Source organism: Melozone crissalis, unplaced genomic scaffold (assembly GCF_028551555.1).
Source record: "Melozone crissalis strain CALT ecotype California unplaced genomic scaffold, PUWL_Pcris_2 ptg000036l_1, whole genome shotgun sequence".
NCBI classification, from domain to species: Eukaryota; Metazoa; Chordata; class Aves; order Passeriformes; family Passerellidae; genus Melozone; species Melozone crissalis.
Window position 1 is genome coordinate 6086135 of NW_026535814.1, and position 24793 is coordinate 6110927.

Sequence of the window (24793 nt, forward strand, 5' to 3'; positions counted from 1 at the left end):
CACTGAATAAACTTACACTATATTTGATGACATTATTTGTTCCATAGTGATTTCTAACTAGTAAGTGATGGTTATCTTTCGATAAATTTATCTTTCTTTCCTCTGTCAATATCTAAAATCTTCATTAATTCCAACTATATTGAATCAGTCTTATGAGCATAGGTGAGGGCTTTGAAAACAGACAGTCTGGTATGGCTCTTTAGCACCTTCCTGAAGAAAACTGGACCTCTGGGGCTCTATTTCTCATTTTGTCCAGGATGAAGAACAGCCAGGTTTCATAACGAGAGGTGGCAGCTCACTATAGCCCTGACAGCTGAGCAGATCCCTTACCAATCAACCAAGCATAAATCAGTCCTCAGATCCGACAACAGTTTAAATGAAAACACCTCTTTGGAAAAAACTTCTTAATGGACACATCACCATTTGACAATTTGATGGCCCATCATGCATGCAAGACAGACCACACTGCTGTTGCTAGTTTTTTGAGTTCATGTATATTTTGATGCCACACACCTAACCTCTCAGATTTAATTACAGCGTCACAGAATATAAATACCAAAGTATGTACTATACCACCTTGAGACAATACCTAATTGATATGAAATACACTGTGCATTTACATGTACCTCTCAGTTTTAAAACCTGCACTGTTTAAAACGGTGTATGCTAAAAAACTTGCATCTTGAGCATTGTGGATTCTCAGATAGAGAATGGATATTAAAAATCATAGGAGCAGTAATTTACTACTGTTGTACTATATAGCTGTGTAAATCAGTAGGAGAGTATTGTTTTGTTATGTTTTGTTTTGTTTTGTTTTGTTTTGCTTTGTTTTGTTTGAAAAACAATCTTGCCTGCTTCATAAAGCAAATAATGAGAACAACAGAAGTCATATTATCACATTCCATTTATGGCAGCCTGTAGACACACATGTGCACACAAAACATATAATACAACAATGTATTTTCCCTTTGGTTTTCCAAATACTGCTGTGAAGACTGATAGCCTAGGCAGCATACTGTAAAGGCCTGGAGATAAAATCTGAAAGAATCTACAATAATCTGAATGTGCATTAATTTTGCATGTATTAACAAGACAAATTATGTCGTAATGACTCTGCTTCAGATCACCTTTCAGTCCTCTCAATTTCACAGCTACATAGCAGGGCCAACCTGCCTGCACTTTTGGCCTCATGGCCATTTTGCCATCTCCTGTCAAGGGTCCAGGATTTCAAACTTAACTTTGGCTTCCTTCCATAGACCATATACAGGAATGTACCCAATCTAAGCAGAAAGAATCACACAGTGGCTCTCCTGGACACCCTGTCTGCAAGTGGAGGTTGCCCTCTATGAATTTAAAAAAATTAAAATCCTTCCCTGCCTCAACTAGCTGATGAAGATCAGTAGTAACTAATAGATAGATTTTTTTTTTTCATTTATCCAAAACATTGTATATAATTAACAGATCTCAATTCCACTTCAGGATTATTTACATTTCCAAAGTTGGGGTTTTTTTGGACTGCTTCTGCACATCTGCACTTCCAAAGAACAAACTAGCAATATATAGAATTTTGGCAGTATTATTTCTTTCTCAGCATGCAGACTCAGAGGTTTGATACATGGTGACACAGAAATGCACTTGAAGTGAAAAAAGTACTACAACTGACTAGCTACACTTTAAACCTGAAATTTCTTCAGGAGAAGAATTGTGCATTAACACTGAAGAGTTTGTCCCAGCATTAAAAGATTTGTTGATTATTAACCAGAACAACAATCTTAGCTCAAAATCAAACTTTTTCCTTGATTATTCTTGACCACCTAGACTGCACTAGAATTAGTTCATCCAAATTCTTGTTGTTCTTGGGGCAGTTCTGTCCCACTTGCACCACTGTGTTTCATTTACAAGCATTCTTAGCACTGCCAGGGTGGTTCAAGCTGTCTGCTGACAGAGCAAGTGCTTTGGAATGTGTGTAACTCCTGTCACAAGGATGGTCCAGTCTTCTTTACTAGGGTATCACACTTTGGAAAAGGAATGTTTATGAAGTGCGTATTTTTCCTGTGGATTTGGGAGTTTTCTTTAGTGAAGTGTTTCAGTATTATCTGGGAGGTTTAGATGCATCTTTTATCAAAGTTATTTTACTGGAATCTTTCTATCTAAATCTTTCATGAAAATTTAGAAATCAAAACTGTGTCAAGAAACTCAGCTTTATAAGACGTATAGCACCCTGATGCCTGTTGTTCTTTAACTGCTCAAATGTTTTTTGCCACTTAATAACATTAAAGCCTTCAGTTTGAGTGAAGACCTTAAGTTGGAAGGAGTCCTGCCTTGGAGGTGCAACTCCCATTTCTGCTAATCCTTTCATCCTTGCTCTAGTAGAATTATCCTCTTATACATTCTGGGAAGACAAGAACATTTTAGGGGGAAAACCAACCAAACCTAGCAGAATTTACTTTTTGAAATATAATTTTTTAGGTTTATTTTTCATTTAATTTTTAGATGTTACCTTTCTTAAACTGTTCAGCATAAACGTTACCATGTCCAAATTATCTAAGCTAATACACATTCTTGCCAACTATAGTAATTGCCCCACTCATCAAATTAAACAAGATTAGGAAGGTTGCAAAAAGATATGCTGGAGGACATTACTTGAAAATTACTGGCAGCTCCATTTTTTCCAGTAAATTTGCTTGATTTTTTGTCCCTTTGAATGCCAGCTGATTGCTGGGCATGGTACACTATGAAAGCACAACCTCCCTCTCTCCTTCCTCAGCCTTTGCAGCATGCTGCTTGCACCATGGTAGCAGGGCAGGAAATAAGCCTTGTCCTTCATGGCTGAAGTCTAAAAGGAAGGAGGATCTTTGCATCCATTTTTTCTCTTCTGCAGAACCAGTAGACATCTGCTCTCCATTAGTGATTCTCTGCTGTAATCTAATAAGAACATCTCCAGAGAAGCCAGGCAGATATCTCCAGACATGCAGATATTTCAAGCAAGACATGATAGTCATAAAATTGCTCCATGTGAATTACTAACCTTCTCCTAATGAACACATTAAATAAGCTACAGGCTCACTGTAATCTGTACTGTATATCATTATAGAACAATAGATTATTACAGTGCACTGAAAAATTTTGAAGCTTTGAAGAGTTACAATTTCTGGTCCTTCTGCAATATTGGCTATATGAGACAATTTTTTATTAGAGTAATATTCCTTTTTTTCAAGGCTACTGTTCACAGTACACAGAAGGATAATTTGTCTCTCCACCTTTATCTTGTAGTCATTTCTTTTGCACAGTGACATGCAGAACAGAGAGGGTTCTCTAAATCTGAAAGGTTTCTTGGTGAGGTCTCTAGAGCCAGGTGATCTATTCACAATTTCCTGAATCATCCCTTCTTTTTTGGTAGGGAATGCTTACTGAAACAAGACCTCTCATCCAGTCAACTCAGAAGCAGAGAGTTAGAGAAGGAGGTAAACCTTCCTTTGGGTTCATTCCCTTCCCATTAGTCCTTTCCTCCTGTAAAGGGGTCAGAGTTTACCTTGTGTAGATTTTTCTGAAGAGAATAGAAGAGCAGGTGTGCCCACACTGGGGTTTTGTTCCTCCATTGCCAGAGACTCCCCCAGAGACTTGACTGGCACATCTGTGAGTGCAGCTCAGCCTGAAATTGTTCAGCATACAAGATGTCCCGTTGGGTTCAGTGCAACTAGAGAATAGAAATGGCCCATTAACTCAGAGTTAATTTATATGCAGTAGGAGACAATCTGTTACTGAAATCATTCTTCATAGTTTTGCAACCCCCAAGCACTGGGGAGCTCATAACCTTAGTGATGCCATTTTCAGATTTGAAAGTGAAGAGTAGGAAGATGTGTGCAAGGGAGTTCCCATAAAAAGGACAGTAAGATGTGGACGTATTTGTCATTCTGTATCCTTTCAAGTTAAAAAGTACACGCTGAAGACATCATATACACATACATACACACAGGCATATAGATATACATTGACATACACATACACACATATATCTATTTAGATATAGGTATATAGAAATATCTAACAGAGGGTAGGAGAGGAAAAGAAATGAAAGGAGAAGTATGTAGGCATCTTTTCCAGGATCCTGCTAATGACCCTTAGCACAAACTCAGTTCATTTCTTGTGAGAAAATCTCCATGGCTCTGCTGGAAATTACATAACTAGATAATGTGTTTAAAAGGGCTTTTAGTAAAATATGTAAGGAACTCAGAGAATATGTCAAAAAATTTCTAGGCCTTTAGTTTTCTTCATAAGAAAACCCCAAAATAATTAGCCACATAGGTATTTTGTTTATTACAGCTTTCATACATACAGATGCTTTCCTCATTCTTGGTGTGAAACTTAAGCAAGGGTGTGTATTCTTTGAACACAACTCCAAGACTGAATGCTGATAGACTCTCCTTTCCCCTAGCAACTAGTAATAATGATAGCTCATGTCCTGTGTAACTCCTTCAGAGCTGTAACACCAATCTTACCTCCTGCTCTTCCTTTCCTGGAACATGGGAAGGAAACACTGCAGCATGGGAAGGAATTGGTCCCATGTGAACAAAAGATTTTGTGTGATGTTGCTTCACATGCCTTGACAGTTCAGAATAGGCAGTCCAGAGAGATGCCAGCAGAGATCGAGGTGCCAGGATGAGTTGTGGGTGAGAGCTGGTGCAGGAAAAGTGCTATCTTGCAGAACTAGAGTCCAGCAATTGTGCCTGACTTTTCAAGTGTACCGATCCTCATGCTTTTGTTTCTGCAGTCATGTTCCTTGTTTCCCCAGCTGAAGAATATGAGTACTGTGTACTGACGTTATCTTCTGTTACTTCCAACAAGTTCTTCACCTTCTTATTTAACTTATGTCTTCTTTCCAAGCGAGAATATCCAGGTTTCGGTTGGATCTATTTTAAGGTGAATTAATTAACCAGCATAATAATACATTCCTGCTTTTACCTATTTAATTTGTTTTATTCTAAGTCCATTTTAAAGTACATTTAACAATGTCAGTAATGAGAATTTCTTTTTCCATCATCCTTATTTTCACTGCAGGGAAACTTACCTCCTGATTACCGGATAAGTCTGATTGATATTGGGTTGGTGATAGAGTACCTGATGGGAGGAGCGTACCGCTGCAATTACACCCGAAAGCGGTTCAGAACACTGTACCACAACTTGTTCGGGCCCAAGAGGGTAAGAAACAAGCTGCTTGCCATCCTCAGGACTGTACCAACTGGCAGGGATTACCATAGCATCTTAGATGGTTCCAGACTGGTGGGGTCCAGATTCATTTCCATTATGTGCATTGCTATTATCTCACCATAATGCATCACAAGCCAGACACTGATACAAGCTATGGTTTTTATAAATTTAATGAAAAAAATATTTCATTCAGCTGCCCTGCAGAAACCAGCACATAAAACAGTCTCCTCTGACTCTAAAACCTGTAATTATGAGTATTCACAGCTTTTGAAAGGCAAGTCTTTTGACCTAAACTAATAATACTGTAATTCTAACTCCTGAGTTAGATTTGAAAACTTCTGCATTGTTAGACGCATTTCCTATCTCAGGGCTCATCTTCTGATTGTGATCTGAAGGTTTCAAGGCAAAGAAACCCATAACTCAAAACATGTTTTGTTTTTTGGATGTGGCTCCAGCGGTCATTGGGTTCATGGCAACACCATTGTTAAGTATTTTTGTGATTTTTGTGGGTTCCTTGTTTGATAAGTGAATACAAAGTCTTTCTAAAACACAAAAACTATTAATTATCATCCATATTGCCATTGACCCAGTTCACCATGAACAGGAGTCTGTTCAGCTCCTCCCAGAATGACTCCCAGTTCCTCCCAGTTCCTTCTTTGCCTACTTTTGCCTCACATTTCAGATTTTAGCAATACACAACAATGAAAGTATTAATAAATCGCTATAAATAGCAACAGCTCTGTGAAAAGCTTGCAGACAGCTACCTAAAATGGGCTTATTTGTTTCCATATGCTTGTCCTTAAGATTCTTCACATTTGAAAGGAAAGACAGTGATTGTAGCTGGTGGGAGAGAATTCCTTCCCAAAGTCACTCCATTGACAAAAGCATTTGAGCAGTGATTTCACCAAACTGAACCAACACACAGAGGGCTCCACAAGAGTCAATAAAAGTGTTCCATGGCAGTGGCCAAAATGCTGATGTACTCCAGAGAAATCCAATGATACCTTATCAGTGGTCCCTATCACTTTCTTGCTAGAACAGCCCTAACCAGTTGTAATTTTTACCTGAATCCAAATATATGTCTTCTGATGTGGTTTTGGTGAAATAATGTGAAACTCAAGTTTGAAATAACTGCATATTTGATTACTGTATGTGTATAATATGATTAGTATATGTGTATATATATATATATGCATGCAATCATTTGATTGGTGTATGTATATATATGCTATTGCAGTACATTTTATTTTCTATATTTTCATCATTATTATTATTATTACTAAATTTTATTGTATATTCTACATCACTCTACATGCATGTGTATGTATATGTATATGTATACACAAATAGCTGTAGTTTTTCATCACTATTCTCTGAGAAATAACATTTTTTCTAATTTTTTTTTTGTACAGCCAAAAGCTCTGAAGCTGTTGGGAATGGAGGTAGGCAACCTCTGACAAATCTTAATGTCTTTTCCTTCTTTGATAAATATAAACTATATCTAAATGATGTTCAAATTCAATGTAATGAAAATATGACTAGTATTTTCATCCAGATAGTTGGTTTACACAAGGGGCAGATTAAGAAACATTTCTTAATTAAAGTCCAGGAGATAGCTAAGGAAAAAGAGGGCTCTGCCCCCGCCATAGATCTTCTTGTTTTTTTGTTTAATAAGAATTAAACAAAGTGTTTCGGTCCAGCAGGGCAAGCAGAATTTCAGTCAGATAGCATCTAACTTCAAAACATATTCAGAGAAATGAAACACTTGCAGAGAATGATGCAGAAATCTTTATAGGAAGACATCCAAAGTTATCTCAGTTTTATTGGCACATTTGGCTACCCTGATGCTGCAAGGGTATGGTAGTATTTTCATGTTTTTTTATTTTATACAACCACTTTCATTTTTCCATCCATAGACATAGGACAGAATAGGTCAGCACACCTGATAAAAGCAAAAGGCTAAAATGGGAAAGAAACTAAAGGCATCAGAAGCAACAAATGGATGGAGAAGAAAGGAATAAACACACAGAATAGGAGTAAAGAAGGGAAATTGCTAGTTTTGTAAGGTGATAAAGGGAGAAAACACAAGAATAAGCATAGAAGGAGTCCTCAGCAGATTAGAAAATCCCCTGGATATGTACTTTCTGGAGGTGGAAAGAGGCAGATGCGTTACAGCAGATGTTACATTTGCAGTGAGCTCTTACCTTTATTTTAATGGTGGATTTTCCAAAATAGTTCTGGATATTGTGTGATTGTGCTCTATGTTATTAGTTTCAAGTGATAATGTTATTGATTCAGGGTGATAGTCCAAGGCTCTGTTCCCCTGTTTACTGTCTTCTAATTACAGTGCATGCACCAATACCTTTTTTATTGTTTACCTATGTTAAATATTTTGTCCAAAAAATTATGAATGGGCTGGCCTGCAGGAAACATGTTAGGTACTGGTTTCAATGAATTGCATGAACTGTTCCTTCATTGATGAAAAAAAAATCTCTACAATTCCCACAGGATGATGTCCCTTTGCGTCGAGGCAGAAAACCAACAAAGAAAAAAGAAGAAGAAGTTGATATTGATATGGATGACCCTGAGATCAATCACTTTCCGTTCCCATTCCACGAGCTGATGGTGTGGGCTGTGCTGATGAAACGTCAGAAGATGGCCCTCTTCTTTTGGCAACACGGGGAAGAGGCTATGGCTAAAGCTCTGGTGGCCTGCAAACTCTGCAAAGCCATGGCCCACGAGGCATCAGAAAATGACATGGTGGATGACATATCCCAAGAGCTGAACCACAATTCCAGGTGAATTTCCTTTAGAGTACACTTTCCTGAGGGGGGAAGAAAAAAAAAAGGAGGAAAGAGAGATTTCTGGACCTTCCTAAAATTTTCTTATTTGTAGCTTGCTTTAATTTCTAACTTGTAGCGGAAGCGCAGTCCCTTTAGAGAAAATCCAAATGGCTTTTAAACAGTCTGTCTGCCAGAGTAGCAAAGTTGTTAGCAGCATAACTTCTGAAATGAAAAGCTGTCAAGAAGACAGTGAAATATCTATATTGTTCATGTGTTCTCCCTGCAGCCTCAAGAGTCAGACTGCAACATTTCTCTGTGCTTTTTCAGGATACTCTGTACCTGCCCAGCAGAACAGTTATTGAAATCTTTATGAGCAAAGTATTCAGGCAGAAGTGTTAATTAACCAAGAGGTCATGCTTAGATGAACAAGGCGAGATTCTAGGTTTCATAAGAATTTTTCCTGATGTTAAAATTTCAGAAATTTAGGATTTGAGGAAGGATATTGGACACTTCTTCCAGGAGGCTTGACCATGAAGCTGTGGGCAAACAGCAGAGAAGCCATCCCTTAAGCTGCAGATAACCAGAGGGTTTCAGTTCGAAAATGTCAGGGAGGTGGGCAGGGAGGTGGGAGCAGACAGCTGGTGGGTGTGGGTGCTCATCGCTGCTAAGCTGGGGCACTTATTTATATGCCTGACATGAGCCACTCACATTTGAAACCGTGGGTTTCCGTGTGTTGAGTCAACATCACGTTGATTTGCGTGCCGGAAGGCGCCGTGCCCCTGGCAGAGGCACGTTCTGAGCACGGGGCTGTGTGTGCCCACGGAGTGAGCGGGGTCCCTCTGTGTCCCTCTGTGTCCCTCTGTTGCAGGGACTTCGGCCAGCTGGCGGTCGAGCTGCTGGACCAGTCATACAAGCAGGACGAGCAGCTGGCCATGAAACTGCTGACCTATGAGCTGAAGAACTGGAGCAACGCCACATGCCTGCAGCTTGCAGTGGCAGCCAAGCACAGGGACTTCATCGCTCACACTTGCAGCCAGATGCTGCTCACTGACATGTGGATGGGTCGTCTCCGGATGCGAAAAAATTCTGGCCTAAAGGTCATTCCTGTTTTAAAATAAAATTAACATTCAGAGGATTCTAATAGATGGTGACACGGTTCACAAAAAATCAGTAATAACTGTCTAAAGTAACCGTATTTCAGATATTTATTTGCAGTGATATTAAGCATGGTATATTCTTCCTGTGCTCAGTTTTTCAGATGGGGCTCATCGTAAGCCTAAGTTCAAAGCACACAGCTTAGATTTTTTCATTTGCGTTCTTAAAGTCCTCTCTGGCATCATTTATCAGAACAAGAATTGAGCTAGAAGGTTAGTGTGTCATCCTGCCTGTATACTTGTGGAGTTAGTCAAGAGTTTTAAAGATAAATAAAGGAAAAGGAAGTATAAGTGAATTAACCATTAGTGAAAGGTGCTGATCTGACAACCTTTCCCAGAAGAGGCAAAGTAAGCAGCACAAATTTCCTCACAAACCCTTGCAAATCTTCCTGATGGCATCTGAAGGGACTCCTTTAGAGGGTTTAAAGGATAATTTAGTTTTCAAAGCTGTTACAGCTTTACTTCCACAGTTGACAAAACTGCTAACAGTGCAAAGTGAATTCTGAGATGAATTTGAGTCCCTGGCATGTTTCACCAAAGCAGTCAGCAGTCAGAACATACCCAGCAATTGCCTCTCCCTCCCAGATCACAGAGAAATATTTTCAGTGAAGGGATTCTCTCTTCTGCACTAATTGCCTGTGTGAAAATTGGTAATTACTCAACTGTGTTGCCCTGTGAAAAGATGTTCAGTAATGGCAAGAGTGCTTAGGAGTATGCACATTGCTTCCAGACAGGCCCTTAATCCAGTGACACTGATGAGTGAGAGCAAGTGGTTGATAGCAATCCTATGCAGGACCTGTGCATACACATTGTTCTGCTGCAGATAGAAAACTTTCTCATATTTGGAGACATTCCTACCTATTTCCTGAACTCACAGGCCTATTATCCTTCAAAGGGACAGCCTGTTTAGCTTTGCAGAAATTCAGTCTAGGTACATGGAGGACAGTGTAGCAACTGATTTCCCGCTACATGCATTCCACTTTTCAGCACATTTCTTAAGCCCTGAAATAGACCTTTCTTTCATAACGCATAACTGAAGGTAACAGGCTCTGTTTCAGCTTCTTCTAACATCAGGGCTTCACAAGGATCCTTTACTCAGTTTCTAGTCTGTATTTTATTTCAATGAAGCTCATTAGCAGAGCTTGTTTAAAGCTAGAGAAGGCTACAAGCTACATGAGGCAGCATGACAAAGAAATAAATTTGCAAGCATGAGTCATGGTTTATTTCCCAAGAACAGTTTTTCCCTTTGAAACTGACAAATGGTAGAAAGTTTGAATATAATTATTTAGATTCTTGCTAGGAATGTATGGCACCAATGGAAGGCCTAGGGGCAGCTGTTAATCCTAGCTGCTCTTAAAAATAGCCTTTCTGTGAAGCCAGGTCTGCCTGTAACCCCCTCTCCCTGGACCCATCATTTGGTGAGCACAGCACAGTGCAGGAAGCTTTTCCAAGGCTAAGTGCAGCATTTGCACACCCTACCTGCTCCTCATTGTGTACTTTGAATGGTTTCAACAAGCTGTCTGCTGATATGATGATCACAAGCATCCTCTCTAACCTGCCAAGTAGTTAACTATCTGGTTTTACTCTCTTTCAGGGAGAGATTTATCAATGAAAATCATTCTCCATCAAATTGCAGCATAACCAGGAGAAGTTATTGTGGTTGTGAATACAGACTTTGCTTTGTTTTACTGTGATGTCTATTCAGTTGTACTAATGGTTTAACCCAAGCATTGTTCATTACATATAAATCCTGAAAAGGAAATTTTAGTGGTTTCTACACTCCAGCATCTAAGAGGGGGAAGGCAGAAAAGAAAGAGCTGACATTAACATGACCATTACACAGCTGCCTTGTTACTGGAACATAATCTAAGGAGACTGCACATCAGCATTTGCTTTTGCTGGCTTTGCCTTATCTCCTCAGATCCACACACAGTTGCACTTCATTGACTGCCAGTGTACATTAAGCATGGACACAAAGAGCTATTAACCCTCTCTGTAGAAATAAATACTCTCTGTGCGTCATTTATACTGGTGTTTTGTATTATGTAAAATGCAGACATTTGTAGGTCTGTACACCCACGTGGTCCCACCTACTTTTGACCTTATATAATATTTTGTAAATGTATTCTATTATGTATCACTACGCACCTGGTGATGTGCAGTAGATAAAACATTCAAGAGCATTCACAGCAGCACTAGTAGAAGTCACATGCTTTGATTCAGTGCTCTGGTAACATTACCCCCAATGACAAATACTTTATTGTCATAGAAACTCACATGTGCATGTATCTTTCTTTTCCTAAATCTCCCAATAGAGTTGTTCTGTTTGATGCTAAGTAACCATTATGACCATAATCTGTTTTCTGTGATGATTATTGTTATCATTATTATTGCTTTAGGTAATTCTAGGAATTCTACTTCCTCCTTCAATCCTCAGCTTGGAGTTCAAGAACAAAGATGATATGCCCTACATGACCCAGGCCAATGAGATCCATCTTCAAGAAAAAGATCCAGAAGAACCAGAGAAGCCAGTGAAAGAAAAAGATGAGGAAGACATGGAACTCACTGTAAGTGCTCACAATATATCATCAGCCTCAGCACTGTCAATTTGTAATTCCTGCCTCTGTAGGCATTGCAGAACATCTGATGGCTAAATATAGCACATGATAGGATATCACACTTCACACTCCCCTCTCCTCCATGAGACTCAAGCCACACAAGTTGCCATCATTTGCCTCCATGTTGCAGCAGTGCATGGAGATGCTGTGCTGTAATATCCTCATATTTTGACTCAAATATCCTCGTATTTTGACTCAAATATCCTCATATTTTGACTCAGTTTGATGCCACATTGTCTCAACTAAGTGAATTAGATTTTAGAAGCACTCAGCCAAGATAGATGACCTCTCTGGTATGAAAAGGGCTCACCTTTGGTTGGAAATGCCCAAACATTCATGGAAGCCAGAGGTTTTTTTTCTTTTAGTTGACTTCACTAGAGAGTAGGCAACTGTGCAAACAGGCCAGAAAAATTATGAAAACTTAGTCTAAAATTCTTTTTGTGTTTGTGGTCATTGCCTTTCACACACAGATCCAGTCTTTAATCCACTGAAGACACTAGCAAGCAGCAAGACAGCTCCCTTTCTACAATCCAACAGAATTGTGTAAGCAGACACTTGTCAATATTAGCGGCATAGCCTTTGAGGAATAATTTACACCACAAAGAATCAGACAACTAAAGCTCTGAAAACTGCACAAGTCATCTACCTCCTGTATCTTGTTCTCACACTTTTTCGTTTGTTATTATACAGGCTATTACATCTGCCTTAGTCAAGTTTGGTTTGAGTTTATTTGGGTTTGATTGTGGTGTCTTTGAAAGGCTTAAAACTCTGCCCGCGTTGGTCAGCATAGAGACATAAAAGAGATTTGCCTGATTAAGTTAAAGAACAAAAACAAAAACAGAAAAACCCAGACTGTTTCCCACAGGCAAACAGCAAGAGCTGCCCGCAGGATCCCGACTGCAGGCAGGCAGAAGGACCTGCCTACAGGACCCAATATGCAGGCAAACCGAAGGAGCAGCCCACCAGACCCACCTACAGGACCCGTTTGCAGGCAAGAACCTGGCTGTTGGGAAGGACCAGAAGCCAGAATAGCAGCAATGGGGCATTCTCTGCTCATTAGCTATTGATTGCAATTTACTAACCCTTGGCTTCTGATCCCCTTATGAAGTGCCTATTCAAATCAAATAAGCACTTTGCAAGCTGCCTTTTACCTGGCAATGGGGAGAGATTTGGGAAAGATGTGTTTTCCATCCCGCTGTAGCTATCCCAGCTCCCGGTTTCTTGTCTACAATACTGTTTTCTTTTTCTCTTCTGACTCCTGCTGCAAATAAATGGTGTGTGCAGTGGATCTGCTATTCCAGATGAACCTTAGATGTTCCCTCTCTTCTCCCTTCCATGTGCTGACAGTCCTATTGCTCTGTTCTGTCATTGGCTCTTCCCTTAATTCCTGCAAATTCAGTGTATCACTCTAGTGAAGTTTCAGGCACTTGAAATATTTTCTATAAAATAATATTTCTTCATGTGGAGTCCAGCAAGTTTAGAAACAGTATCTTTGGTCAGCACTGCTCACTTAGTATTTCTGCATATAATTTATACCACACTGTAGAACTTCTAACAGAGCTGTTTCACTCAGGTGCCCCTCAGTGGTGAGCAGAGACGAATTGGTAGCAGAGAGTTCTTGGCACATCTGTGGTTAGATGCCACAGGCAGTTACATTTAGTCACCTGACATATTTTAAATATAAGAAAATAATTTAGACTGAAGTTTCATACTGTTCCAGCCTTAGTCAAATGATCTGGCATAATGGTCAGGTTTCTTTTCCGCTGATCAGAGGATGCCTGAAAGATGTTTTGGGAAGTCCCTTTGTGACGTTTCCCCTTACCCATGGCATCCTTTAGTGTATTAAGGATACCTTATAAATACTTCAATAAGATTAATAATTTATTGTGCTGGAATATCATAAATGTTTAATCCATTGCTGAACTTTGAATCAATAGATTAGTCACTCACCTACCCTGAGTTTTGTTCAGCATAAAGATTAACAAACAAAAGCAAAGTTAAAAAAATCATTTTTATCTCAAAGTTCCTTTTCCAGCAAATAATATATAATTGAAATAGTCTTCCTGATTCTCCTTCTAGCCGTTCCCTATGAATACTTCTCAAGTCTCTGTATTCATCATGTCACACCCATATTCTCTCTGCTAAAGTGAAGACAAAGAGGTCTCATCTAGGCACGGGGTCTGTTCATTGATTTCCTGTGTGTCTTGCACTAAGCCCAGGTGACTAAAGACAGGCCAAGGATTCAGTTTCTTCTTCTGTACTGCACTTTTGCAGAGTGCATGAGGTACAGGGCCACAATCATCTTTTCCCTATTTTACAACTCATTTGCACAGAATAATGTGATCAGTAGACTACAGCAACAGTGAAGTTAAGTCTCCACATGGGTGTGTCTGCTGCAAGTATGTATTTGCTTTATGCTCCTCTTAAAGGGTCAGGTGGGTGACTGAACATGTGGATATACTATGAAGATGTGTTTATTCACTGTAAACTACTTGTTATTTGCTGCTTTTAACTTTATAACAGACACATGAGAGTGATAAACCCACATTTCTTTACACCTAGATGCTAAGAAACAGGCTTATAGCAGCTACTCACAAAAACGCATTTGAATACTGCTCTTGTCAGTGCTCCTCAGCACCAAGAAATTTACCACAATTTATGTATGGAGGTGAGAGTCATTAATCCTGAATATTAAACACAGAGAAGTAGAAGGGCATTAAAGTCTAACAGCCAGGGATATTTTCTGTTTGTGTCCCAGTCAAGGCCTTAGTTGCTGAAATTCAGGTCAGTCAGAAAACTCAGAAGTCTCCCATCCACTCAGAATAACTCTAATTCTGGAAGCCATAACTAGGAGCATCCTTAACCTCATTCAGTGCATTATTGTTTAGGTATTAGAGCTCCCCAGTAAATGGTTTTATTTCAGAACACATCTAAGTCCTTTAAAAGGTGTTTCTGTTGTTGTTTTGTTCATTTTGCCTCAATATTCCACAATGAATAGGAAGTTTGGGCTTCCAGAGCATCACTGAGTTAGTCTGACAACTTTTCAGCAGCAGCACAGCTAGTTCTGTTGGCCTCTGGGATCACATTAATTCATCTGTAGTAGGTGTACTTAGTCTTTTCTCAATGACAAGAAATAGCACAATAATAATCATATCACTAAAAATGCAGTCCTTAGCGCAGAAAAGTCTAAAGATCCGTGTCCTAGTGCCCCTGGCCCAACTTACCCTTCCTGGTGGAAGACAGCTCTCACAGCACCTCACACACCAGCAACCAGGCTCCCCTTCAGCTCGTCTGGAAAACAGAATTGGGAGACACTGCTGGTGGTGTCTAGGAAGAAGTGCTGACCCTTTCCATAAGAAGAGGTTCTCTCTTCCTCCCAGGAATTTGGAAATCCTCCATACCACCACCACTGCCACCACATATGGGCCCTGGCAAGGTCTAGTTCTAGCAGACAGGATTTCTGAGCTCCTGTCACTTTGGTCCTGTTCCTCTGTGCTCACTGTAACCACCAAGCATGTGCAAAATCTAATTTTATATGTCTGTCAATCAAAGACATTAAAACATTTTTCTACCAGTGTTTCAGGGCAGAGAACAGTAATCCTAGAACAACTACCATGGGGGCAGCATTTTCCCACACCATGTGGGATCCAGCAGGGTGTGCTGAGGGAGGTGTTTCTACACAGCTCTGTCTAATTTCCACACCAGTTCTCTGTGAACTGGGGTAAGTCTCTATAGAGCATGTGGACTTCACTCAAGATGAAATTGGAAGAGCCTGTATTCATTCCAGAAAGACTGAAATTCCTGTTCTTTAATTATGAAACACATAAGCATAGTATAGGATTGTTAACATATATTAATGACAAAATGAACAACCCAAAACTCTCCCCTGATAGTTCATTATCAGCAAACAGTCCTCAATTACATAAAACAAAATCTGGCCCAACAATAACAACAAAAACCAGATTAATAAAATCTCCATGTAAAAACTATGAAAACATCAATCCCTTCAGGCTAAAATTATGCAGTTGTACTGTACTTCACAATGAGGTTGAGCTGCTGTCAAGCTTACCTTGCATGACTCATGGTGAATCATGGACAAAATCATGTATTAGAGAAAGAGATGCCGCCCACACAGAGCAGTGTATTGAGTTGTTCCCACCCTACTGCATCCCACTCCAAGAAAAACATTTGTTCACATTTGGCACTGCAATTATTCTGTTAACACAGTTACATAGGTTATTTCTGAATCTTTCTAATGGGGAAGCTTTTCAGTTTGTTAATACTGAGGTATAATTAACAGTCAGGAACATCAGGTCAAACCTAATCCCTAGCCATCTCAGAGAAATTCCCCATCTGTGGCATGGGGGAGGGAAGGAGGTACTATTATATGATAGAACTAATTCAAAAATAATTGTAATGAGACAAAATTACCACATTGTTATCAAGAAGAAAGCAGTAGCAAACAGGAAATCAGAATTCATAAGCTAAAGCCTAAGTCCGGATATTGAAAGAGCATTATTATAAAAATATCCGCAACTCACTGATTTCATTGGGAATTAAGTCTGTCTCAGAATTTGTAAATTTATAAAATTGTGAAGGATTTGAACTCTGTAAAATAATCCCTTTCACTAAAGCACGGCATTGCTCATTTGTTAAAGGAGGCAGCATTCATTTTCATTCTGCTGCAAAATTCCTGGGCACCAGGGGACAGCAGAGACAAAGCCTTGGAAAAAGCTACAGTAAACTCAGTAGCTCCAGACAGCAGTTTTACCAGAACAGCATCAGTAAGTAGAGAGAAGCAAACAAATTACTACCTTCTTGGTCTGTAGTGTTCCCAAAGCATTCTGATCACATTCAAATTTCCCCCCCCAAAACCCAATCAATGATATGGATCAAAGGATCACTTTGATTTTGTGGAATTCAGGTAATGATATCTTCTGTGGATGTTGTGTAACTTCTGCTACTGTGGTTATATTCAGTAAGTCTCATAACCATAAAAACCCTTCTCCTCTGCTTAATAGCCACTTTGGCTTTTTCTTTTTTTATAGAAGTCTTGATGGACTTTCAAGGTGTTTTATGGGCTCTGTGAGAGCCAACAGGAGGTACATTTAAATTTTTAACAGGTTATGGGAATTAAATTAAAAATCTTCAGCCATTAAAACTAAAGGAAATAGGTTAACTTGGTCAAAGCAAGCTTTAGTTTTTGAGACAGTCACAGCAGCTTAGTTTTAGTGCAGTATACTTCTGTTCTGAATTTTTGTTGTATTTATTGAAAATGTGCACAGCAACATCTGTATGTTGTCAGATTCAACAATATAAGGGTTCACAAGGAAAGTAATAATACTAGACTAATAATACTTTGCATAAATGAAATTAATAAATAAACAATGAAATGAAATGAAATGAAATGAAATGAAATGAAATTAAATTAAATTAAATTAAATTAAATGATGAAATGAAAGAGAAGAAGCCATATGGACCAAGCCCAGTCCTAATAATGTTACAAATATCTGCACTGACCGAAAAAAGTTTATCATTACAAATTACTATTTCACAGGAAAAAGACCTATATGAATAGCTCCACATGAGACTGGAAAAAGGAAGAAAAGGTTAAATTGTGATTCTTATTTTTAAATATGTGAGAAGTACATCACCAGTTCCTGCAGGACTGTAGAAAGTGATCAGATAGCTCACCTGAAGCCAAAGAGTTAAGTATGTGCTGTGCATCCTGTTGAGTTGGAGAGGACAGATACAGAGACAAGAAGGACCTTTTTACAGAAGGACTATATGTCTGGCATCTAATTGTTCCCTTGGTTTTCTACCATTTAAGTTGTAGATGAGGACAATGCTATCTTCACGGATGTTGAAGGTTTGCTTCAAGTAACACAAAAGCACAAGGGTGCCTTCATCTACTTGTAGGAAAGCATTATAGAAACATGGAAACAGATGCATCGTTATGCAGTCCCTCCATACTTAGATTTGTCTCAATTCTTGCAGGTATTTCCTGTGCAGGGTGCTGCATCCACAAACTAAACAGTAGGAACTTGCAAAAGGCACAGTGAGCTAAAATCCAGGCTTAGTCTGCTGTTCACTAAATAACTGCTTCAGAATGAACATTTAATATGTCGCATTACACTTCAAATACAAAGGAACTTCTTTTAAGCACTAACTTCAGTGATTGTAGTTTAGTTCTTCCATTTCTCTGCAGCTGATAATGAATGTTAAGGGTAAGCAAACAAAATATTGCCTTCTTTTCACTGTTAGGTTTGCACTCATAACTGGGGACTTCTTATGTATGTGTTTATTTAGCTCAGTGTAGCTTCTCAGTGGGTCTGATTTGCTAAAAAATGGTAACTCTGAGATCAAGCCCAGCAAAGGCAATGCATGAGCAGTCTGGAACTTCGCTATGGAAGAAGTTAAAATCATGTACATGAATATTGCAATTGAAGGCCTTTCTGCTGCAGCGAGCTTTACTAGTAAGTCCTCTTGCATCCATGTAAGCTTCACTGTGGGATCGTAGCCTGGGACAGGTCCAGTGATTAACCTGTAAAGTGCCACTGTCTCCTTTGCTTCTAGTTCAGTGACTATCAACTATCATCTTTTCCCTTGTTGTTCTCTCTCAATCTCAGCTTTATGAACTTCTCTTTGTTTAAAACCAAAATTTACCTGTTATCTGTCTGCATCTATTTATTGTATAGAAGTACACCACATAAAGCTGTTGTCAGGTAAAAGTGTTTCTGTTCACACAGCAAAAATTAAAAATAAATCACACTTACTTTTTGCCAGGAATCACCCTCTCAAGCTGAGGGTTGAGGCTAAAGCTATAGCTTTCCATTTTCAAAGTATGAAAGAGAAGCCTCCCTGCAAAAAGGCAATTTGAAAGCAAAGCATTTTATGCCTAGCTGTGGTCATCTGGTTTTATCTAGAGATCAAGAACAGTTTCCTATTGACATTTCAAAAAATTGTGTAATTTTTCTTTCACAAGAAAGAAACGTAAATATATCTTTCTTGTAGGCAATGCTTGGACGGGGCAATGGAGAGTCCTCAAGAAAGAAGGAGGATGAGGAAGTTCAGAGCAGGCACAGAATGATCCCCATTGGAAGAAAGATCTACGAGTTCTACAATGCTCCCATCGTGAAGTTCTGGTTTTACACTGTAAGAAATCTTTCCTATTATATTAATACTGTTTGTACAAATACTGAAATTGGACTAAAGTAATCTTTTGTGTTTCATTGATGTCTACATTTATATGTATTGGAGGGCTTACAGAAATAGTTTAATAAAAATATTTGGTAGAAGTCTGCTAGCATTGCAAGAATTTTAAAGATTACCATTTTGTTCGGGAAGTTAATGGCTAAAATTTGAATTATTGTGTATGTTTTTCTTTCAATAAAATGGTAAGGGGCGGTTTGCTGTAGTGCTCCCAAGGAATTCCCAATAGGAAAATTCAAAATAGGATTGCTTCCAATAGTAAGCCCAGTGGGAGGTTGGTCTGAGTCAGAATATGAATTATCTAATAACTGATGAAAAAAAGAGGTAGAGCATTTCTTTCCTTGGAACATTTTTATTTGTTTTTCTGTTTTGATGAGTCTGTGGAGTGTTTCTCAGAAAAAATGTGCAGGTAAGTACCCAAAAGATATCAAAAACATGATTGACAGCCAATGTACATTTTTCAGGGACAAATTAGTTAAGTCAGGATATTCACTGTGTTTGAAATAAATTAAGCTTCCAGAAGGAGCAGAAAAAAATGATATCACGGATTTCAACTACAGTAAAACAGTACCAAAAACTTCACAGGGTTTTCTCACAGCTAAATTAATAAAGTTATATTAAAGTTACTATGTGGATAAAAAGCTTTTTGACAATTAGTCCTCAAGAGTAGATATTAATTATTCATTATCAAGCTGGAAGCCAAGATTAAAGTTTTCTTCTATATCAAGTGCTATCTGATATTTTTATTCAAAACTTGGATGATGGAGTAGAGATTGGTTATTATTTTAGTTATTATTTAGTTATTATTTAGTTATTATTAGTTATTTTGCAAATTACACTAGAATGTAGAGGAATAAAACTAAAAAGATCACAGAAAGCGATCTTTTCAGTCTTCTTAGTGGGAATATTCCATCCCAATTCAGCTTCTGCATCATGTGACAAGTGTGGACTGCTTTGAAAGACCCCAAAAAAGGAGAATGTTTCAAGTTTGTAAAGCTATACTTAAGGGGAGAGATTAAGGAAGCAAGAATGTTTTCTCTGTTAAAAGAAAAAAAGATCTGCAGAAGGAATGTAACAGTTTTTGAATATGTGTAAGTACCTCAAAATTCTTGCTGAATAGGACAAAAAATAACACCCAGAGAGTTCTAGGTAAGAAGTTAGGAAACAGTTTTTAACTGGTCCAAGAAGTACTGTCATGAACTGTGTGAGGACATGCTAGATTTTCCATTATTAGTGATTTCTAAACTATCTCAATCAAGACATGCGTTCGTAATGGTACACTGGAATTAATCGTGCGTCAACCCAATGGAATTGGCTAGATAGTTTCAGGTGGTTTTTCCCAGTCATATTTTCCATCATTCTGCTGAAAGCACAGCAAATCACAAAGAATGGATCCTTCTGCAAGTGACTTCTTATAAGAAAAATTGCCTTGCAGATGTTGGGAACAACTCACATCAATCAAGTCTTAACTGTGGTGGACGCTGTAGACTAGCAGAGTTTAACAACTTGGAGTAATTTATTGCTCAACTCAGTGGCCACTGAACATTAATCAAGCCCACAAGTCCAGAAACTACTCATCAGCAGCCTAATCTCATTATCAATTGCAGTGTGTATTATGCACAAACAGAAAAGTCTTTACACTGCAAATGGAAAGAAGCATCCTGTTAGTTCAATTTTTAAATGGGAGAGAGAAATCAATATTGGATTTCCATTTAGGCTTGTTCCTACAGTTTGATGTCCTGAGGCAGGTCTCAATCAAGGTCATTTATTAAAACTGGATCTTGGATACACTGAACCTGGAGAGCAAGTTAAGGTGGATTCTGGCTGCCATACTTGACCTGTTGTGTATATTGAGAACTCCTGGAGAGTCAAAGCAAAACAAGTTTAAGAGAAGGATTAAAATTGTACAGCGTATCACATTTTGCAAATACATGGGCACAGATATTATTTATGGATTTCAAAATAAATTGTTCAAATTTTACATTCTGTAGTCCAAAATGCATGTAAAGGTCCTATGGCTATTGTACGCCACTTAAAACAATTTGAATATTCTGCATTTACGTATCTCTATTACTGTATAGCTGTATTCATTCTTCAAATACACAAGAGCAAGTTAAATGAGATATTTGAGTAAGAAACATTTGGCTCAGCAGACACTAGACAACTTTTTCTCAAAAAAAAGTACCAAAAGAAACCAATCAAAAAAACCCCAAAAAACAACACAAACAAACCAACAGCTCCCCACCAACTTCAGTCTTTCTCTTTAGATATGAAGCAATTTCAGAAGTCAACTGCTTTGTTGTGTTTTGTGGCTGTTGCATTGGAAACCATGATGCAAATGTTTCATCCCACAGATTGCTTGAAGAGGATGACCTTCTCCTAATGTTGACTACTCCCACTATCCTAATATCAAAAAATGTTAAAATAGTAACATAAAAAATTGAGTTTTATTGGAAATTTCCAGGTATCCTGGTGATAATGAGCTCACATGGCATTGGATTTCTACAATTTTTATAAGTTTAACAAATTAGCATAACTAACAAATATTGTCCAATTAGAAGAGTAGTTGGTTAGGTTATTTTCTCTGGGTACCGCCCCACTGGAGTTGATCTAGGACTTCTTTGCCCCATTTCATATTGTGTCTCCTCAGATTCTGATCAGAAAACAGAAGCCTGTTCCTTGTCAGACTTCTTTTTCTTAAGAATAAGACAGAATAAAAAAATAAACTGTATTTCAAGAATGTGTTAAAAGGTTAACTTACTACTCTAAAATCTAAGAGAAATGGTAGCAAAAATACTAGGAACTATATAACTATTCAATAGTAGTCTAAAAAGCTGCAAATATATGAAAAATACATAAAAAGCAAAATATTTAGGCATCACTGCTACTAGCATTAACTGAGATACTAGCAGGAAGTAAGAGTTTATGATAATTTAATTATTGCAATCAATCAGAAAAGAGGAGGGTGATCTCCTTCGTGAAGCATTAACCTATTGGTACAATTCCAGGTGTGTCCTCTACCACTATGAGTATTCCAGTATTTTCTGTGGAATGGGACTGCGTCCATAAAAGGGCCAGGTGCATTCTACATTTGAAACTTTTTAGTAGCACTTCCTTCCTTAGCTTCTTCAGTCCTCAATGGTGACAGTGGCAGCTCCTAGCTCTTTGTCAACCCAGGCAAAAGCAAGAAAAGACAGGGTTCAGCTACTTTTGTAGTGGCACTTTTAAAGAATCTTGAGTACCAGCTCAAGCAGCTACACTGAAGTTTGACCACAGTCTTGGATCAGTGTCACCTCCGGGAAGGTGATAGCAAGTTAGAAGTGTGGGGAGGGAGGAGACTGTCATTCACCCTGTCACGGAAGGGCTAATTTCTTGGGTCAAAGTGGAGACATTTCAGTATAAGTTTACTCACAAATCAAGATTCCTTTCTCTTTTGTCAAGCAAAAATATTTTGCAATTTTTACTAAGTTTGAATTGACATAAAAGAACCCGCCAAAACCAAAACCAAAAAAGCCAGCATTTCAAAAGAAAACCTGGAAGAAGCAAAACCCCCTAGTTACAGTTAGATTCTTGCTGTTTCTGTCACTTTTGTAACCTCTGTGCCCTCATTCTTTTGCTGTACTGACTGCAAGTGCTCACCAAAGGCTGCTGAAGCAGATCAAAGTAGATTTCCTGACAATTAGTAATCAATAAGGTTTAAGAGGAGTGTTAAGTAACAGTATCACCTGGCTTTTTGCTCTGTATTAGAAGGTGCTATTTCCACTAGGGAGGTGTGTATCCAGTTCTGACTGCCCAGACAGAGGTTCTCCTGACTCCAGTGTCACCCTACGTGTTGGTCTACATTGCTCTCCATTTCCTTTAGGACTGGTAAGGGAAGAGCAGCCTCCAATGACTGCACATTGCAATCCATCATCCCTCACAAACTGAAAGAAAAATGAGATCATTTCCTCCTCTGTTTTATGCAGACCAGAAGTAGCGCTTTAACTGTCTGCTTCCTCTAAACTCATAGTTATGGCCCACAGAACAAATTCTCTTGAGTGTCCTCAGCCAGCAACTGGAACAAAGGCCAGAATCCTGTGGCTTTTACAAAGAGTAGAAGTGATGTTCTCTAACAAATACAATAGAGCTATAAACTCTATTCGGTGATGTGCAGAGTATTGAAATAATCCTACCCAAAAGTCTCAATGCCCTTTGTGGCTGTTTCAACTTACATGTGAGCCCATGTGCGCAATAGTGAGTAACATACAACTGAGATAAAAACTGAATTCAAATATAGATGTATCTATTACAGCTTTCTATCACAATGACTAAATGTTCATGCACAGAGCTGAGTCATCTTTTCTCTGACTTATATTTAGTCCTAAGATGCATTTTCTTATAGGGCTGCTGTTTGAAAGGCAAAGTAGACAGGAGGCTGGATTCTGGCCTCCACAAACCAGAGTGGAATCCTTGCTACAGCCCATGCTCCAGAATGACTCTAGGGTTTCTCTGAACTTTAGGAACTTGATGATTCAATTTGCCTGACATTGTCTTTTTTGACAGACCATTTAATTACATTCAGCATGCAGAAAAACAAAGAAAAATAAACTAAAAACGGAATTCACTTTTCCTCTGGATCAAAAATTAACCGGGAAGGTGAATTTATTAGGAAGGAAAAGAAAAACATTCACACTTAAAAATTTGCAAAAAGATATAAGGCAAATAAATGCATGGCTATGGGCAGCTCCTTGCTGCAGCATGTTAGTAGGAGTAACATACTTTTGGGGAGGAAACATACTTTAGGTTAGGTCAGTACTACACTGGGTAAGAAGACCTCTAATAATGCCTAAAATCTGGACTCAAGAATCCCAGACAGCTCAGATTAGGTGAAAGGGCGGGGGGGAACACGAAGAAGGGGTGTTAGAGGAGTAAAGGCCTTTAGAAGCAGATGAGGGAGAAATCTCACATAGCTTACATAACTGGGTAGTTGACACAGTGGTATTAGGATTGCCATCACTGTGGGATGATCTAAGGGAACTGCATTAATAAAGTCTTTTTGAGGAGATAGATATAGCTGGACATATGTGCATGTGTTTTGCAGATGCTATACAGTATGTGACTTAATGTAAGCTTTCTCAGACAACCGGGACAGTCTCATTGTTCTTTTGTCTGTGAAATCCTGGTTACAGTAGAATCAGGAATATCAAATCATATCCTAGCTCAGTTGTATAGATAGCGACAATTGATACTCATATTTTTTCTTTACAGCTGGCATACATAGGCTACTTGATGCTGTTCAACTACATTGTGTTGGTGAAGATGGATCGCTGGCCATCTATTCAGGAATGGATTGTCATCTCATACATTTTCACTCTGGGAATAGAGAAGATGAGAGAGGTAAAGTCTCCCCAGCCAATAAATAGTATAAAAGGAATAAGCATGGGGTTTGAGGTTTGTTTTTTTTTTCATTTTAGTATCTTTCTATATTATTTCTCTCAGGGTTCATTTTTATGAATGAGCATATCATAAAATTGCCCTTTTTTTCAGAAAGGCAAATGGATTGTTTAAAAAAAAGCAGGAAAAAATGTCTATCTTCTTTAAAATTAGTAGTTTCCCTTCCTTCCTTCCATCCTTCCTTCCGCCACTTCCTTCCTTCCTTCCTTCCTTCCTTCCTTCCTTCCTTCCTTCCTTCCTTCCTTCCGCCACTTCCTTCCTTCCGCCACTTCCTTCCTTCCTTCCGCCACTTCTTTCCGCCACTTCCTTCCTTCCTTCCGCCACTTCCTTCCTTCCGCCACTTCCTTCTGCCACTCCCTTCCGCCACTTCCTTCCTTCCTTCCTT

General features: G+C 38.7%; 1 protein-coding gene across 3 annotated transcripts in view; it reads left to right on the top strand.

Annotated features, from left to right (window-relative positions):
* The window catches only part of TRPM3 (transient receptor potential cation channel subfamily M member 3), a 383001-nt gene that overhangs the window by 326334 nt on the left and 31874 nt on the right, over nt 1-24793 (top strand). For 2 of the 3 annotated variants that reach the window (XM_054283455.1, XM_054283456.1), the window contains exons 13-20: nt 4885-4920; nt 5059-5199; nt 6621-6650; nt 7717-8006; nt 8860-9088; nt 11545-11712; nt 18778-18918; nt 24223-24351. In XM_054283455.1, the coding sequence (XP_054139430.1) occupies nt 4885-4920; nt 5059-5199; nt 6621-6650; nt 7717-8006; nt 8860-9088; nt 11545-11712; nt 18778-18918; nt 24223-24351 (1164 nt within the window). The remainder of the gene's footprint in view (nt 1-4884; nt 4921-5058; nt 5200-6620; nt 6651-7716; nt 8007-8859; nt 9089-11544; nt 11713-18777; nt 18919-24222; nt 24352-24793) is intronic. The other variant, XM_054283457.1, reaches the window with a different exon arrangement.